General features: G+C 41.4%; 1 protein-coding gene across 1 annotated transcript; it reads left to right on the plus strand.

Annotated features, from left to right (window-relative positions):
- Window positions 1–3935: 3935 nt before the first annotated feature.
- Window positions 3936–18950, plus strand: LOC121905348 (immunoglobulin superfamily DCC subclass member 3-like). Its single transcript, XM_042423547.1, has 14 exons — window positions 3936–4017; window positions 4481–4786; window positions 5364–5508; window positions 6077–6207; window positions 6302–6439; window positions 6602–6760; window positions 11849–12014; window positions 12108–12358; window positions 13257–13421; window positions 15453–15641; window positions 15970–16077; window positions 16174–16297; window positions 16379–16478; window positions 18146–18950. Exons 1-14 carry the CDS (start codon window positions 3936–3938, stop codon window positions 18224–18226), a joined length of 2145 nt encoding a protein of 714 aa, XP_042279481.1. The 3' UTR covers window positions 18227–18950.
- Window positions 18951–19756: the final 806 nt, after the last annotated feature.

Raw genomic sequence — 19756 nt, forward strand, 5'->3', positions numbered from 1 at the left:
CACAAAGAGGGAATTTGATGCTAAAAAGACTGTAAATGTGTCAGATATCCACTTGATATGACTAACTCACACTGATGAAGCTGAATAGAAGCTTCACACAGACTTTAAATGACTGTGTGGACACACTGTGGATTTTATCCTCCATCACTTCCATTAAAGCACATTTGAAGGATCTTTTAATATCCAGTATGAACAGGAGGAATGATTACAGACACCTAACTGCTGGTTTAATTGGGAACACTGGGAACACTGGGAACAAACTGAAAAAGATGATGAAACAGCTGCAGATCAGAAATCTTTGTTTTGTGTTTGTGACTTTAAACTCACATTGATTGATGTTATTTGATTATTTATTAAACTTTACTTTGAAAGGATTTTAACAGACAGCCAATCAGAGAGCAGCTTCTCTGTTAATGTAGAGTCTGAATATTGTGGGGGCCCTTGAAGATGTTTCCAGGTGTCCTTGAGAAAGTTCAAGGAGTAATTGAGCAGGTTCTAGTGATCCTTGAATAGTTTCCAGGCGTCCTGGAATCTGTGTCCTAAAAACCTTCAAATATTCATCAAACTGAAGTGATGTTTGATCAGCTGATCTATTCAAAACAACATTACCCAGAGTTCCCTGCTGTCTGATCTGTGTTTGTTCAAATATCCATCTGATCAGGTGTGTTTGATCCATTATTGATCTGCAGTTACTGATGAGGTCCATTTAGTGGCTGCTGGCAGCTTTCAGTGGTTTCACTGTTTTCTTCACTTGTTGTCAGAAGAGACTTTAAGCTTCAGTAACAGTCTGAAGCCTCTCCAGCAACATCTGTGATTTGTGGTTAATTGCTGGTTAATTAGGTGACAGGAAGTGACTCAGCAGCTTCCTGATTGGCTCCAATTAAACAATTACAACCAGCAGACAGACGACAGTGTGTGTGTGTGTGTGTGTGTGTGTGTGTGTGTGTGTGTGAGTGTGTGTGAGTGAGTGTGTGTGTGCGTGTGTGTGTGTGTGTGTGTGTGAGTGAGTGTGTGTGTGTGTGTGTGTGTGTGTGTGTGTGTGTGTGTGTGAGTGAGTGTGTGTGTGTGTGTGTGTGTGTGTGTGTGTGTGTGTGTGAGTGTGTGTGTGTGTGTGTGTGTGTGAGTGAGTGTGTGTGTGTGTGTGTGTGTGTGTGTGTGTGTGTGTGTGTGAGTGAGTGTGTGTGTGTGTGTGTGTGTGTGTGTGTGTGTGTGTCTGGTTCCCAGGCCTCCAGCTTGCATCCAAACACTCAGACGTGATGCTGATGAAGGATTTACTGGGGTGTGGATGTGGGGGGGTCTTTGCTTTAGGGTGGGGGTCACCACCGCCGCCGCCGCTGTGAGACCCGTGAAGTTCACGGTCAAAGTCGTGGGGCGTGCGACAATAGAGAGAGTGCGAGGGGGGCGGAGCTTCAGGCTGCTGAACCTGAACTCTGAACTGAGACTCTCATGACCTGCAGGGGCCGAGGAGGGTTTTAGGGATTTAGAGGGCAGGTCAGGGTGGGGGGGTTAAGGGGGGGGGGGGCTGTCTGCTCCTGTGTTTTAGGTAACCCCACCCCCCCTCACCCCATAATGAGGACCCAGATGGGAGGCGGATTTAATCCTGAATGTGAAGTCTGAGACACGTCAGAGTTCAGTTCACACAGGAAGCTGAAAGAGTCATCATCAGCTGATCACACACACACACACACACACACACACACACACACACACTCACACACATTCACACACACACACACACACACTGTGTAATGGTTGATAGTGTATAAATGTGTATATTGTGTTTATATGTAGTTTAATGGTTGATAGTGTATAAATGTGTATATTGTGTTTATGTAGTTTAATGGTTGATAGTGTATAAATGTGTATATTGTGTTTATATGTAGTTTAATGGTTGATAGTGTATAAATGTGTATATTGTGTTTATATGTAGTTTAATGGTTGATAGTGTATAAATGTGTATATTGTGTTTATATGTAGTTTAATGGTTGATAGTGTATAAATGTGTATATAGTGTAAATACAGTCAGATGTGTAGCTCTCTATAGAACGTACTACAGTGTATCTACAGGAACGAGTCATAGAAACGCAGCAGGAAGCTTTGGTCTTGTGTTTTGGTTGAATATAGATGTATTTCAGTATGAATACATGTTAAACTGAAGAGTTTGGCAGTGAGGATGTAAACATGTCAAATGTTTTGAGGACATTTGAAGGCTGTAGTCACTGAATGCTTTCTGTGTGAAAACTATGCAAATGTGTCACATTTTGATCCAGAATTGTTGCTGTTGAAGAGTTTGAACATGTGGACTCAGTATTGATCCCTGCAGGGAACCGATCAGAAACATCTGTAATTGGCGGATGGATCGTGTTTTATCCATCGACTGTTAACGAACCGTTTTCAGTCAGAGAGACTCTGATCTCACATGAACTGTGCAAAAGTTCAGTCAGTGACAGTAAAGTGAAGATGCTTCTGTCAATAGTTGTTATTGATCAGTTAACTTGATCCAAAGATTAATAAACAGCAGAAAGTGAATCAATATCTGCTGCGAGCAGCTTTGCCTTTAAACCAGCAGCAGTTCTCAGTGTTTCAGGTTCTCAGCAGGTCTCTCTGACTCCATGATGTTGAGATCAGAGACCATCAGGACTCCTTGTTCTTCTTGTAGATGAAGATGGTTCTTTATGACTCTGGCTGGATGTTTGATGATCAGACGTCTCCTGATGCTGCTGCATCATGGATCTAAACATCTAAAGGGACTAAAACCTTCACACAGTTCTGTGTATTATTATACAAGCAGGTTTAACAGTAAACGGCACTGATGCTCATTTTTATTGTTTATCTTTGTTTATCTTGTTTTATCCTGCTGCTGCTCACTCAGAGTCACTAAACATGATGTCATTCTATGCCGACGACATCTAGATGTGATGGTCGGGTCTGGTTCTGGTCCAGATGTGATGGCCGGGTCTGGTTCTGGTCCAGATGTGATGGTCGGGTCTGGTTCTTGTCCAGATGTGATGGTCGGGTCTGGTTCTGGTCCAGATGTGATGGTCGGGTCTGGTTCTTGTCCAGATGTGATGGTGGGGTCTGAGTCATATTATATATATTTATATAATCACAGCGGTCCTGTAAAGACTTTCTGTAAAAGCAGTTTTCAGACGATCCGGCAGGTTTTAATACTTTGTTTAGTTTAAAGGAAGAAAAGTTTCCTTCAGTTGATGTTTCTGTCAGTTTATGTTTCTGCTGGACGTCAGTAAAACCAAGTGTCAGATTTGTAACTTTGCTTCGTTTCTTTGGATCTGATGGACAATAAAGTTGAGTTTGAATCAGAAAAAGATGAAAACTGAGAAGCTTCATGACAGAAGTTTGAATGTTTAGAAAATGTAAATGAAGTCTGGCAGCTGCAGAGTTTAGTGATGTTGCTTTGATGGGGGGGGGGGGGGGGGGGGGGGGGGGGGGGCTGTTGTGTCTGCTGTGGACTTTTGTTGTGGTTATTGTTGTCTTTCATACTAGAGGAGGCGGAGGTGGGGGGGGGGTGGATGGGGGGTCTGGAGGAGGTTTTGGGGGGTCCAGACGTCACAGGGAGTCCTGCTGCCGTCCGTCGTCTCGTTGTCAGACCAGCTGGGACCAGAACTAGATGGAGGACGAGGAGGGGGGGGGGGGGTCAGAGGGGGAGCCTGGGAAAGTCACCTCGTCCAAGTTCAAGTTGAAAAGCAAAATGAGACAGAAGAGGAGGAGGAGGAGGAGGAGGAGGAGGAAGAGGAGGAAGAGGAGGAGGAGGAAGAGGAGGAGGAGGAGGAGGAGAAACAATGAAACAGACGAGCTGACGGAACATTTAGTCTTCAGTCAAATATTTAACGATATAAACGAGTTTTACATGTTTCTGATTATTTGAAAGTAAAGATGAAACTACAAACGTGTTTTATTACCTGTGATCAACACTGATGAATGACTTTATTATTGGTCGTCAACAGCTTCATCATCATCATCACTGTCATCTTCATCTTCATCATCCTCAGACTCTCTGTGAGTATTTCACATGTTCATGTTTGATGGATCAGTTATTAGTGAATATTATAATAATGTAACAGAGTTAAAGGATCATTCTGCTGATTGTCTTCATGTTTAGAATCAAACCGGTAATGAACTGATCTCCTTCCTTCCTGCTGTTACGATGAACTACAGTCTGATTAAACTCATGATGAAGGAACATGTGACCCGCTGCAGCGATACATCAGCTCTGATACAAACACAACACTCGTTAGTAGATCAGTTCATCGTTGGTTTGAATCCAAACATGAAGACACATATAGAGATAAACAGTCGTACGTCATCCGTCCAATCAGGATCCAGGTTTATGTTTGTCGTGTTGTTGTCAGTCGGACTCTCAGTTCTGTACTGAGACACCTGAGAATCTGACCTTTGACCTGACGTGACGACAGCGAACCCATCTCAGCATCAGACTAACGTTCCCGTATCAACCTGTCAGGTGTGGGCGGAGCCTCGGAGCTGGCCTTCCTGAAAGAGCCCGGTGATGTCATTGCAGCGAGGGACCGCCCCCTGATGCTGGACTGTCAGGTAGAAGGGGAGGGGCCTATCTCCATCACCTGGCGGAGGAACGGCGTTCCCGTGGCGACCGGCGTCAGGGCGACGGTGCTCCCTAACGGAACGCTGCTCATCAAGAACTTCTCCAAGAGACGAGAAAGTAACGAGACGGACGCCGGCGAGTACGACTGCGCCGCGCAGAACCACTACGGCATGCTGATCAGCCGCAAGGCCCGAGTCCAGCTCGCATGTGAGTCACATGACCTGAACATATGTAACACAACGCACTTTCTTTTCAGGGTGTTTCAGTGGAAACACTCGTCTATATGTTTAATTTATATATCTGATGTCATGAATCTCATCAGGAAGTAAAGATTAACAGAGTTTATTTAGTTTATTTATGGTGGATTGAAAGAATTAAACATTAACAAATAGAAACAGAGTCCTAAATATAGAAACATCATATAGACGACAACATACAATGTCAATATATATACAGGTGAAACGGTGCGTAAGAGTGCTGATATAAATATTGATTTGTAATGTAATGTGTAACTTTATATAGTTGTAGTCTAGTCGGGTTATTTGCATGTGGACACTTCAGCTGATTAACATCACAGTTACAGTTTAGCTGCTGAGGCTGAAACAGTCTTTTGTATCTGCAGCAGATTCATGAAACATGATGTCAACGTTCATGTTTTAGCTCGCAGGGCCACATTTGGTCCACGGGCCGCTGTTTGTCCACCGCTGCTGTAACACACATCATCAGTTTATGTATTTCATGTATTTCTCTGCCCCCCCCACCCCCCCCTTCCCACCCCCCGCAGCCCTCCCTAAGTTCCTGTCTCACCCTGAGTCTGTGGCGGTGGATGAAGGGGGCGTGGCCAGACTCACCTGTCAGGTAAATGGAATCCCAGAAGCCAACATCACCTGGCAGAGAGACCGACGCCCACTGAGCACCGAGGACCCCAGGTACCAACACACACACACACACACACACACGCACACGCACACACACACACACACACACACACACATATCTAATATATATGAAAGGCATAATTAACATATACTTAACAATATTTAACATGTTTAAAAGGTAGTTTAGTGTGTTTAACATGTTCTTTTCTATTTATTGGAAATCGTTTCCTATCAATCATCTATCTATCAATCATCTATCTATCAATCATCCATCTATCAATCATCTATCTATCAATCATCTATCTATCAATCATCTATCTATTAATCATCTATCTATCAATCATCTATCAATCATCTATCTATCTTTATGAGTAATTAACATGTTTCTATTGTGTAATTAATGTGTGTTTAATACATTAAACATAATATCTATTCAATGTGTACTTCACATGTATTTTAAATATATTTAATATATATTATAATGTAATTAATGTATATTTAACAAATGTGTGAAACTAATTTGATTAAAAAAAAAACGTAACTGAAGGTCAACGTACTTTCCAACCACATCTCAGTCTTTAATGTGTATTTAACAGATATTAAATGTGTCTTTCTGCAGATACACTCTGCTTCCTAACGGCATCCTGCAGATTACCGGCGTCCGGCAGACCGACAGCGGCTTGTATCGCTGCGTCGCCTCCAACATCGCCAACACCCGTTACAGCCACGAGGCCCAGCTGTCCGTCACCGGTAAGACTAAACTCAGAGGACTTTAAAGAGATTTTTAGAAGAACCTTCAGGATTCAGGATCCAGGTTCTGACACTGTGGTTTCTGTGGGTCCAGTTGCAGGATCCAGGATCTACAAGGAGCCCGTCATCCTGTCCGGTCCTCAGAACCTCACCATCAACGTCCACCAGACCGCCATCTTGGAGTGCATTGCCACAGGAAACCCCCGCCCCATCGTGTCCTGGAGTCGCCTTGGTAACAACCTTCACCTTAACCCTTAAACAACCTCTTATTGATCAATTATTGATCACAAAACCTCTCAGTGGTTTATTCACTATCTAGTATTCTATACATAAACTGTATGATGATGATGATGATGATGATGATGATGATGATGATGATGTGTTGCTGTGACAGACGGGCGGTCCATAGGTGTGGAGGGGATCCAGGTTTTGGGAACCGGGAATCTGATGATCTCTGACGCCACGCTGCAACATTCAGGAGTTTACGTTTGTTCAGCCAACAGACCGGGAAGCAGATCCCGACGGACGGCGCTCGGACGACTGTTCGTACAAGGTACAGACGCACACGTCAAACATAACGACGACACAGGAAGTATTTATTCTATTTAATCATTTATTTAAACAAGGTGAGAGAGATTAAACAGGAAGAGAGACTAAACCGTTTAATCATAGACAGACACAAGTTAGATTCATATATCTGCATAATCAGGTGAGACAGTTTTATAATCTGACTGTCAGAAGAGAAACATAATTTAATTTTATACATGAATCCATTTTGACCTTCCGTCTGCCTGTCAGGTTTTCCATCTCAGTTTTAAAAGTGACTCTTGTCTGCAGCCAGATTCCTAAACAATGTCAATGTGGGAACCCTGAAGAGTTAAGAACAGGAGGCTGGAAGGTCTTAACTGACCCCGGGAACAACATACATGTTGTTTAGTCAGAATTTAAAACCAGCTGGTGTATGATGAGTGATCTGACATGTGTCTAAAACAAACTGTAGATCAGCAGCAGCCAGTAATGTATAGAATAATATCATCTGCATAAAAATGTACATCACAGTTCAGGTGGCATAGATGTTATTGTTTATGTACACAGTGAATAAAAGAGGCCCAACAATAGAGCCCTGAGGGACTCCTGACTTCTATCAGAGAGTCGTGAAACCTTTTAATGGACTGTTCATCAGATAGATCTTTATTAAAATATTATGATTACCAGAATGCGATGCTGTGCAGACGTCTGTACAGTGTTGATTATCACAACGTAGATTAAATCCTGACGGCTGCGGCTGTGAAACTTTCACAGGTGACGATTTTCAAATCAGACAGTATTTATTTTTATTATTTTACCAGATAAACCAGATTAAACCAGATTAAACCAGATTAAACCAGATTAAACCAGATTAAAATGAAAACTGTGAACACAGAACCAGATTACTGTAACGACCCTGTTTCAACTGAAACTTTTGTGAGAAAAAAACATAATAATAATTTAAAAAATGAGGCTTAATGAGCTCTTAAACTAAAAATAACATACAAGGTGTTTGAACTTCCTCCAGTTTGATCTTTTGATATCAGATAAAAATACGTCTTCCTGCAGTGAAATCTCTCAGTTTCAGGCTGTTCGTCCATAATTCAGTTTCATTCATTAGAAAATCTAAATAATGTCAGAATCAGTTTCTTCCTCTTTTATCAGATTTAGATATTATATATTATTGGTAGATATTAGATATTTATTTACATTAATGGTAATGTACAATAACAGAGAGACGTAGCAAACATTATGAGTCAGTGCAGATTTGCAGTTGTTGATTTTATGTGTTTAGTTTGAACTTTAACTTCATTTCAGACGTCTGAACTTGAACTCGTCAGCGGCGTGAACACACTGAAGTGTCAGAGTGTGTTTGTGCTCTTGAACTTGTCCGTCTGTTTGTGTGTCGATGTCAAGTTCAGTTCAGTCTGAGGTTGTTCTGCTGCTGTCTGACTCTTCACCCCTCTGACCTCTGACCTCTGAGTCTGCCAGTGAACCAGACCGGGGGGGGGGGGGGGGGACGAGACAAAGAGGACAAAGACACAGAGAGAGAAAACACTGCAACCAGCTGAAATGAGACTTTCACTACTGGATGAAGGATTTACCAATATTTATGAATGTTACCAACATCTCTAAATATTTAGGAACCTTTCAGAATATTTACAACGTTTCAGGAACCTTTATGGCTGTTTAGGAACCTTTTGGAACATTTAGGGACATTAACAACAATTTACAAAAAGATAAAACATTTAAAAACATGTAAGAACCTTTTAGAACATTTATAAACATTTATGAATTATCTGAAATGTTGAGGAACATTTACAGACACATACAAATATTTGAAGAACCTTTAAGAACATTTACAAAAACTCAGGAACCTTTATTAACATTTAATAAAATCCATAAATAACTAAGAACCTGTAGAAACATTAACAAACATTTATAAATATTTAGGAACTCTTAAAAACACTCAAGAATTTTAGGATCATTTATGATCATCTGTTCAACTGTTATATGCACGAACCTTTAGGAACATTATGATCATTTCTACATATTATATTTATATATAAACATTAATAACCTTTAAAAAATGAAAAAAACCTTTAAAAACATTTAGATAACAAAAGGAAATATTATAAATCTTCTGTTCAGCTGATGTGTCTGCAGCAGCAGCAGCAGCAGCAGAGACGAATATAAACCGATATATTAGTGTCAGTGAAGGTCACCTCTGACCTCTGACCTCTGACCTCCATCCCAGCAGGAAATGATGCGTAAAGAGAAGAGAAGAAGAACCAGATTCACATCAGAACAACAGAAAGCAGAAACTCACAGATACAAACAGACAGAAACAATTTAAACATGAATCAGTTATCAGAACAATTTATTTATTTATATTATTGTTGTTGTTGTTGTTGTTGTTCTTCTTCTTCTTCTTATTATTGTTATTATCGTTATTTCAGCTCGGACTCTGTGTGCTGAAACGCCGTCTGTTGTTCGTGTGGATTATATGTTTTGTTTGTTTGGTCTCCAGCTGCAGCTCAGACACACACAGGTCAGAGGTCAGAGGTCACACACACACACACACACACAGGCTCTTTGTGTGTGTGTGTGTTTCCTAGACTGAGAGCTTCATTAGAATCTGGATTAGCATGTGAAGAGTCCCACTTCACAATGAGGACTTGATTCAGTCTGAAGCTCCGTCTGTCAGCGACGTGAGGATGATGAAGATGATGAAGATGATGAAGATGATGACTTTAAATCATGTCGGACACAAACTAAAAGAATCATAAAAAAATTTGAAAAGTAAAAAAAAAAAAAGTCTGAACAGACGTTAATATTTGAATATTTCAGATTAATATTATTTATATATTATTTATATATTATTTATATATTCGGTCACATTTTCATTCATATTCTTCAGAAAACAGAAACAAGATGTTTTATTTTACAGATCTGTACGTTTCCTGGAAAGAATCTGTAATATTCTAGAAATAAAATCAGTTCTCTAAAAATGATCATTATTCATTGATTGATTATTAATTAATTAATTAAATAGTGACTCAAACTGACCTTAAATGATTTTGTTCTTTAAGAGAAACTTCTTAAATTATTATAAAATAAAGTGTAACTGAAATATTTGTTATCAATACGTTGATATTTGTTCAACTTATTTTTAGTTTCAGTTATAAAAATAAAGCTGCAGCTGATCAATATTCAATATGATCAATAAACTCATTCACACATAATTCAGCTAAACACACACAAACTGTAAACTAAAAGCATTTTATTGTTATTATATGATTCATATTCATACTTAAAGAAACTGAGACTTTTAGATTTAGATTAAATGTGAACACTTTATGATTAATAATCAGTTAATTAATGATTAATAACTCACTATAATGTCGTTATAAGCAGATATTTAATGTTCAGTATTTATTATAACGTCTCCTATGAAGACATATTTTATATTATTACAGCAAACACTTCTGTGTTATTATATCTGCTGACAGTAACGACAGTTATTAACCAGTTATTAACTCTTTATAGACGATTATTCATGATAAATAGGAGATCAAATGTTACGGATGAAATAAACTGAGTATATACTATATATATATATATATATATATATATATAGTATATATATTATACTTATCTGACAGATGGAGTTTCTGTTTACTTTTTACTGATTTTATTAAAACGTTCAGTTTATAAGATAATTAATTTATAGATCATTTATATATTTTTATTATATATTTTTCTTGCAGCTGAGTTTTGAACTTGAGCTGAAAAGAGAAAACAGTCGTCAGTGTGTCGCTGTCTCTCCACAAATCAACTTTATTTCTATGTTAATGAACCCCCCCCTCCCCCCCCCCCCCCCCCGTATTGAGTAATGGCTCCTATTCAAGCACCCTGCCCCCCCCAACCCCTGACCCCTGACCTCTGACCTGTGGCCCCTCCCCCTGCACATGCGGGGGAGAAAGGGGCGGGGCTTCAGGAGGTTATTTAGGGTGACAGAGACACATGTGTACCATGGTCTCCCTGTTACCATGGAGACAGGAGGGCTGGAGGCGAGACGGCACCTGTCTGTTTTCTGGAGGGGGGGGGGGGGGGTCAGAGGTCAAAGTGCTGCTCAAACATAAAGTTCAAGTTCAGATTCAACTCCAGTTTTCATTGGCTGAGATATTTATTATGTTTTTATTTTTATTAGTTATTGTGTTTTTAAATATGGGATCACATGACGTCAGAAAGATGTTTGTGAAACAGGAAACCAAGAATTCAATATTAACTTTTTTTATTCATTTATTATAATAAATCTCTGGTTTAAACACATCATTACATGGATATATTTAGTAAAACAATATTAAAACACACATGTCTTTGGTTTGGAGGAGGTTCAGATATAAAACCTCTGCTGCCTCCTGCTGGACGTCACACAGCAACACAACTACTGTGGTACCTGTAGTACTTCAGTACTACAGGTACTCTATACATTTATCTGACAGCTGAAGAGTTCATAACTGGCTAATGACTCTCTGTAATGCAGCTGTCAGCAGATATAATTGTTTATTAATGTATTAATTAATAATTATAAGTCCTCCTGTGCTGCTGTATAAACATCATCAATGACAATATAATAAAACACAACTGTAATAATATAAAATATGTCTTCATAGGAGAAGTTATAATAAATACTGAACATTAATAAACACTTAACATGTCTTATAACTACATTATATTGTGTTATAAACAATTTATTGTCTGTTTATATTCTGATTATCAATGATAAACACGAGGGAAAATATACATTTGTAGTATATAAAGTAGTATTTTTATATTGTTATATTGCTGCTTTTACATCACGCAGTACTGTTACTGAAACTTGTTAAATATGTTGTTGGTGGTTAAAGGCTCGTGTAGCCGCTCAGTGTCAGACTGAGAGAATAAAGGACGTCTGTCCTGGTGTTGAAAGTGTTTATTAGATGTTTTATCATAATCTGAATAAAATAACACATAATGAAATATGTTACAGATCAGTCTGTGGAGAGAACATGAACTCTACAAACAGATGGTATATTTATATTCTATCCTCCTCTGTGTCTCGCTGCAGCTCCTCCAGAGTTTGTGCAGTGGCCTCAGTCCGTCTCCAGACCAGCAGGGGGCAGCGCCGTCTTCAGCTGCACGGCGTCCGGCGTCCCGGAGCCGCACCTCATCTGGCTGAAGAACGGCAAACTGCTGGCGCCCAGCGGCAACGTCAAACTCACCAACGGAAACACGTACGGACATTATCCTTCTTCTTCACTGATGAGTTGAACTACAGTAAGTCTGAACACTTAACAAATAAACACGTCTCTGTCTGCCCCCCGCAGGACGCTCGCCATCACCCGCATCACCCCCGAGGACGAGGCCATCTATCAATGCATCGCAGAGAACAGCGCCGGCACCAACCAGGCCAGCGCCCGTCTCGCCATCAGCCAGGGGCCCGAGCTGCCCGAGGCCCCCGTCGGCCTCCAGGCCACGCCCCTCAGCTCCACCAGCCTCCAGCTGATCTGGGAACAGCCGCCAGAGCACGTCAGCCAGCACATCATCGGATACGTCCTGCACATCCGACGACTCGGAGGTAAGAGACATGAGATGAGACGGGACAAGATTAGATTAGACAAAACGAGAGTAGACGAGGTGAGATAAGTAGAAACAAAATGAGATTATGTGAGAACAAACAGAGCAGGATTAGGTTGGGCAAGATTAGAAGACACAAACTGACATTAGATGAGGAGAGATTAAATGAGAGGAGATTAAAGTAGAGTAGATGAGATGGTTAAAGGTGAGATTAGACTGAACAAGACAAGACAAAATGAGGTGAAACAAGATGGGATGAGATTATCAGAGACAAAAGATGTGAATAAAAACAAGACAAGATGAGATTAGACAAGATGACACAAGATTAGGCATGAGGAGATGAGATTACATAAATAGAAATGAGACCAAATGAAGTGAGATTAAATGTAATGAGAAGAAATGAGGACAACATGAGAGGAGACAAAATTAGATTACATGAGACCAGGATTAGATTGGACAAGGTTAGAAGAGACAAACTGACATTAGATGACATGAGACAGAATGGGATTAGAGGAGATTAAACAAGAGGAAGGCAACAAAACATCATGAGATAAAATGAGATTAAATGAGAAGAGATTAGGTTAGTTAATTAGTGGAGTCAAACCGAGATTAGATGAGATGAGACAAAAGAGATGAATGAAAACAAGACGAGTCAAGACAAGATTAGACATCAGGAGACAAAATGAGATGAAACCAGAAGAGACGAGATGAGATTAAAGGAGAAGATGATGAAACAGTGAGATTAGACAAACAAGATTCATTAAATCACGATGAGATCAAATTCAATGAGACAAAATTAGAGATGTGTTGACATTTGATCGCTGTCTGTCCTGGATTAGTGCTGTGATTCCTCTTCCCTCTGACCTCTGACCTTTGACCTATGACCTGTGTGTCCTCAGAGCCGGACAGTGCGGAGCTGCAGGAGGCCGTCAGTAAAACGACCTTCAGACACGAGTTTGCCAACCTGGAAGCAGCCACCACCTACTCCATCTACCTGAAGGCTTACTCTGCTCTGGGAGGAAGCCAGCAGTCCAACACCATCACCTCGACTACACTGGGGGGCGGTACGTCCTCCTAAACACTCTATATACTATATATATACTATATATACTCATACATACTCATATACTGTCCCCCTAATCACTCTGGATATATACTGTCCCCATAAACACTCTGAATATGTACTGTCCCCCTAATCACTCTGAATATATACTGTCCCCATAAACACTCTGAATATATACTGTCCCCCTAATCACTCTAAATATATACTGTCCCCATAAACACTCTGAATATGTACTGTCCCCCTAATCACTCTGAATATATACTGTCCCCATAAACACTCTTAATATGTACTGTCCCCCTAATCACTCTAAATATATACTGTCCCCCTAATCACTCTGAATATATACTGTCCCCATAAACACTCTGAATATGTACTGTCCCCCTAATCACTCTGAATATATACTGTCCCCATAATCACTCTGAATATGTACTGTCCCCCTAATCACTCTTAATATATACTGTCCCCCTAATCACTCTTAATATGTACTGTCCCCATAAACACTCTAAATATATACTGTCCCCATAAACACTCTAAATATATACTGTCCCCCTAATCACTCTAAATATATACTGTCCCCCTAATCACTCTGAATATATACTGTCCCCATAAACGCTCTGAATATGTACTGTCCCCCTAATCACTCTGAATATGTACTGTCCCCCTAATCACTCTGAATATATACTGTCCCCATAATCACTCTGAATATATACTGTCCCCCTAATCACTCTGAATATATACTGTCCCCCTAATCACTCTGAATATATACTGTCCCCCTAATCACTCTGAATATATACTGTCCCCCTAATCACTCTGAATATGTACTGTCCCCCTAATCACTCTGAATATATACTGTCCCCATAATCACTCTGAATATATACTGTCCCCCTAATCACTCTGAATATATACTGTCCCCCTAATCACTCTGAATATGTACTGTCCCCCTAATCACTCTGAATATATACTGTCCCCATAATCACTCTGAATATATACTGTCCCCCTAATCACTCTGAATATATACTGTCCCCCTAATCACTCTGAATATATACTGTCCCCCTAATCACTCTGAATATGTACTGTCCCCCTAATCACTCTGAATATATACTGTCCCCCTAATCACTCTGAATATGTACTGTCCCCCTAATCACTCTGAATATGTACTGTCCCCCTAATCACCCTGAATATGTACTGTCCCCCTAATCACTCTGAATATATACTGTCCCCATAAACACTCTGAATATGTACTGTCCCCCTAATCACTCTGAATATATACTGTCCCCATAATCACTCTTAATATGTACTGTCCCCCTAATCACTCTGAATATGTACTGTCCCCCTAATCACTCTGAATATGTACTGTCCCCCTAATCACTCTGAATATATACTGTCCCCCTAATCACTCTGAATATGTACTGTCCCCCTAATCACTCTGAATATGTACTGTCCCCCTAATCACTCTGAATATATACTGTCCCCATAATCACTCTTAATATGTACTGTCCCCCTAATCACTCTGAATATGTACTGTCCCCCTAATCACTCTGAATATATACTGTCCCCATAAACACTCTGAATATGTACTGTCCCCCTAATCACTCTGAATATATACTGTCCCCATAATCACTCTGAATATGTACTGTCCCCCTAATCACTCTTAATATGTACTGTCCCCCTAATCACTCTGAATATGTACTGTCCCCCTAATCACTCTGAATATAGAGTGGTATATATTATATATATTATATATAGTATATAGTATATAAAGCTCAGGTAGAATTAATGACATTAATGATGGCTGTAATCCATATAGGTGAGCCAGTTCCAGGCTCTGGTACTGAGCATGCTCACTCACTCACATGGTTTATATTGTTATTTACAACTTTTGCTTGTCGTGCTGTAACAAGACAAATGTCTGCTGGGAAAAAGGTTTGTTTCATCACTGACCAACAGTTTCTGAATGAAACAACAAAGCAGTAAAATTTAAAAAGGTCATCAGAGATGTTCATCATGTGACCTCTGTTTGTCTGTCCCACAGTTCCCAGTTCTCCCAGTTTCTTCACAAAGGTGTTGAACCAGACAGCCATGCAGGTGTACTGGGAGCTGCCCAGTAAGCCGGGGAAGGTGGAGGGCTTCAGGCTGGAGTACCGTGGGGTTTCCAACCCAGACATCCAGGGACAGGAGACCTTCCCAGGACACATCAACACCCACACCATTTCCCACCTGGGTCAGTACTGCAGCTAAAGAGGTGGAAGAAGTATTCAGTAAAAGTACCAATACAACAATGTAAAAACACTCCATTACAAGTAAAGGTCCTGCATGACAAATCCTACTACTGTAAAAGTACATAAGTATTATGAGCTTGATGTAGTTAAAGTAAAAACAGATAGTTAAATAATATGATTTCAGGTTGTTTTTGTCTACAGGAAGTTCTGTTCTGTAGTCCAAACAGCTGTGCCATACCCTTTTAAAATAAGAGATGGAATTACAGAAAATACGACTTCTGTGACGTTCTGTGAAAACGTTTCTGAGAAATGTTTGTTTCCTTTCTGCAGAGCCAGGAGCGGTTTATGAGATCCAGCTGGTGGCGTTTAATGGGAACGGAGACGGTCCATCTAACCGCCGCCTGGTGTCTCTGTCAGAAGGAGGAAACCCTGCAGCGGGTAGGAGCTCCAGTGTGACCTCTGACCTCTGACTTCTGACCTCTGATGACACCTGTGAACTGTGTCTGACCCGTTGTTGTTTATGTGTTTTGTCAGCTGGTCCGAACTGTAACTGTGATCAGTCTGACGGTTCGATGTCGACTCTGCTGGTGGGTGTTCACAGCGGCCTCGCCTGCATCCTCTGCTGCCTGCTCTTCATCCTGCTGGGATACAGACGCAGGTGAGACCATCATCATCATCTTAATCATCTTCATATTCAAAAAACGACATCTTCATCATCCTCACTCTGTTCTGTGTTCAGTTTTTTGTGCAGGAAGGCGGCGAGCTGGGAGACGCCGCCCACTCTGGATGGTGTCAGAGGCCCTAAAATTCACACACCTGAGAGCATCGAGCTGAGCCAGGTAACACACACACACACACACACACACACACACACACACACACACATACACACACATACACATACACACACATACACACACACACACACACACACACACACACACACACACATACACACACGCACACACACGCACACACACACACACACATACACACAAATACACATACACACACATACACACACATACACATACACACACACACACACACATACACACACACACACATACACACACACACATACACACACACACACACACACACACACACATACACATACACACACACACACACACATACACACACACACACATACACACATACACACACATACACACACACACACACACATACACACACACACACACACACACACACACACACATACACACACACACACACACACACACACACATACACACACACACACATACACACACACACACACGCACACACACGCACACACGCACACACACACACGCACACACACACACACGCACACACACACACACAGCTGTTAATTATAACGAGTGTTAAAGTGAGACGGGTGATTAAATAAATGTCTTCCCCTATCAGTCCAGGTGTCCACGGCAACCACACTGTTGCTACGATAACATTATCTTCTTAGTCTGCTGTGATTCTGACACCATGTGCTTCCTTCTAATTGAGTAATTACTTTGGATGTTTTTTCAATAACAGCAGCAGTCTTCTTCTCTTGAAACTGTCTGTCACTCTTTCTTTAAGTTCGTAAATCACAGAGTGAACTTGTTTATGTCACTGCTGGTTTCCAAATGTTAAACACAAAATAAAAGACAGTTTCTATGCACAGATGTTACAGCCTTGCTAGAAGATTAAATGATTACACTGAAATAAAAGACTGGAGGAAAATCAAGAATAAACAAAAAGTCAATAATAAATTTGTGGACTGGCTTTAGGACTCATCACACATGAGTCTTGGTATTATAATGATTATTATAATTTAAAGAGAATGTATTCTGCACATTTTTAGCTCTATATTCATATTCTGGGGCTCTACTGGAATATCTTTGCATGATTTCCAGTTAAAAACTCCTTATTTATCTTCTACTGGTCCTTTATGCAGCCCCTCAGTTCAGCCTCTGTCTGAAACAGAGCTCCTGTTTAGCTCCTGTCTCTTTAAGGCCCGCCTCCTGATGAGCCCACTCTGTTCTGATTGGTCAGCTTCAGGAAGCTTCCTCCGGCTCCGGAGGCTACGTAAACAAACTATAGTAGCAGGATTTCACTTCTTTTTCTCCTTCTTTACTCCAAATGTCAACTTCTCAAATCCATCCGTACATGTTGGAGCTGAACAACATATGGAAACACCTTAGCAACCACCTTAGCAACCACCTTAGCAACAGCCTTAGCAACCAAGGCTACAGAAAGGATGGCCATTTATGAGCATGTGCGACGAGCCGACATCAGCTTGTCAGCAAGGTAGAAAAAAACGTTATAAATGAAGTGTTTAGCGGAGGTTGAAGCCCTGAGTTTTGACTTGCAGGCAGCTTTTTTACATACGTTCGCCTCAAGTTTTGTAATTTTGATCATGTTTAACATCCGAAATCAGAACAAGAAATAAATAACAGAAAACCACTAAAAGCTGATTATGAACTCTTTAACAGTCTTTCCTTCTCTGCTCCGCCCACAGAGATGTGACTCCACCCCTCCTCCAGTGATGGTCATGGTTGAAGCAACCCCACCCGTCCAGGCCGGCACAGGCACCGGATAAAACAAATGCATACTACTACCTCCTTACCTCCCCCCTCCTCCTCCTCCTCCTCTTCCTCCTCCAGCCTGTCGCGACCTCTCCTCTCCTGACAGCCTTACAGCCACATCAGCCTTTATAAACGACAGATTAGATTTGAACTTTGAGATTATTGAGATGATGAGTGAGTGAGGAACATCCAGAGAGCGTCTGATACCACAGAGGAACACAAACAGCGCCTGCTTTCACTCCAGTTCATGATGATTTCATATCCAGACTGAAACCAAAGCTGAATTCTCCTGATTCGATCTTTAAAACAAACATTCGTTACACAGGACCAGCGACTGCTGGTCACATGACTGTAGCTCATTCCTGTGTGGTATCAGATGTTGGTGTCTCCGTGGCATCCATGATGTTCCTGTTGAAACCAAAACCTTTTTCCTTCAGTTTGAGTCATTTTGAGTTTGTCACCATCGGTGCCGAGTTTCCTGAGACACCGAGGCCTTCCACCAGTCTGACCAGAGACCGGGTCCTCAGAGGGTCCACGGCAGGTTCACTACCTGAGCAGGTAGTTTACCTGTCGGCCTCCTGAGGCCCAGAGCCAAAGGGATTTATGATTTCTCTGGTCAGGCGGTGACTGTAGAGGACATGAGCGCTCCTCTGCTCTGCTTTAGCCTTTTACCTGTTTGTTTGTCTCACCGAGTTCGCCTCCGGTTAGGACGGAAAGGAAGCCGACAGTCAGCTGGTTGCCCCCCCCCCCGACCTCCCCACCCCCACCCCTCCCAACTCTGACTCCTCCACCAAACTCTTTACCTCCAAAGAGAGCTACCTCGGGCTGCGTTAGCCTCCTGCTGCTGGTCAAGCTAACCTACCTCAAAACCAAAAGGCTCCTCCGGGGCCACTTTGCCATTTTTCCTATTTTTTGTACCAATGCTGTTGTCCTGTGCCTGGCCGACACCAAGAAACCCTCAACCAGGACTCTGAATGTTGCTTCTGACCCCCCTCCTCCAAGCATGGATGGATCACTCCATTGTAGTCCTCAAAGAGAAGCTGACAGAAGGACACCGAAGGCTCTCAGCTATCTCTGAGTTTGTGCTCTTACCTGACTAACACTTCCTGTCCGACTCCAACAGCTTCCTCCAGTGCTGCTTCCAGGCCACAAACGCCTTCAGATCTTAGTTCAAAAGATTAATTAAACTGCACAAAGATTGTAAAAAAACCTGCTCCAGATCTGAGCATCCAGGGTTTAAAAAGCTTGTGGAGGTTGTAGTTTTTCAAGTCCAAAAACAACCTCAAACCTGCTTGAAAGGCCGAGAGACGCTGTAGAGATTAACGTCAACTGACCAGAGTTCTGACCTCCAACAGCCCAAAGATCCTCCCCACATCATATTCTCTGCAGTAGTTCCTGGACATGTTTTAGTTTTCAGTAGCTTAAAACCTGCTTATGATCTGAAGTTGTCGTTTTCTAGAGTCCAACAACTTCCAAGCTTCCACAAGAGAAACTTGACCCGAAGTGAGTAACCTGCCATACATATTAGCCTCAGCTGACCACAG

The sequence above is a fragment of the Thunnus maccoyii genome, chromosome 10 (assembly GCF_910596095.1).
Source record: "Thunnus maccoyii chromosome 10, fThuMac1.1, whole genome shotgun sequence".
NCBI lineage: Eukaryota > Metazoa > Chordata > Actinopteri > Scombriformes > Scombridae > Thunnus > Thunnus maccoyii.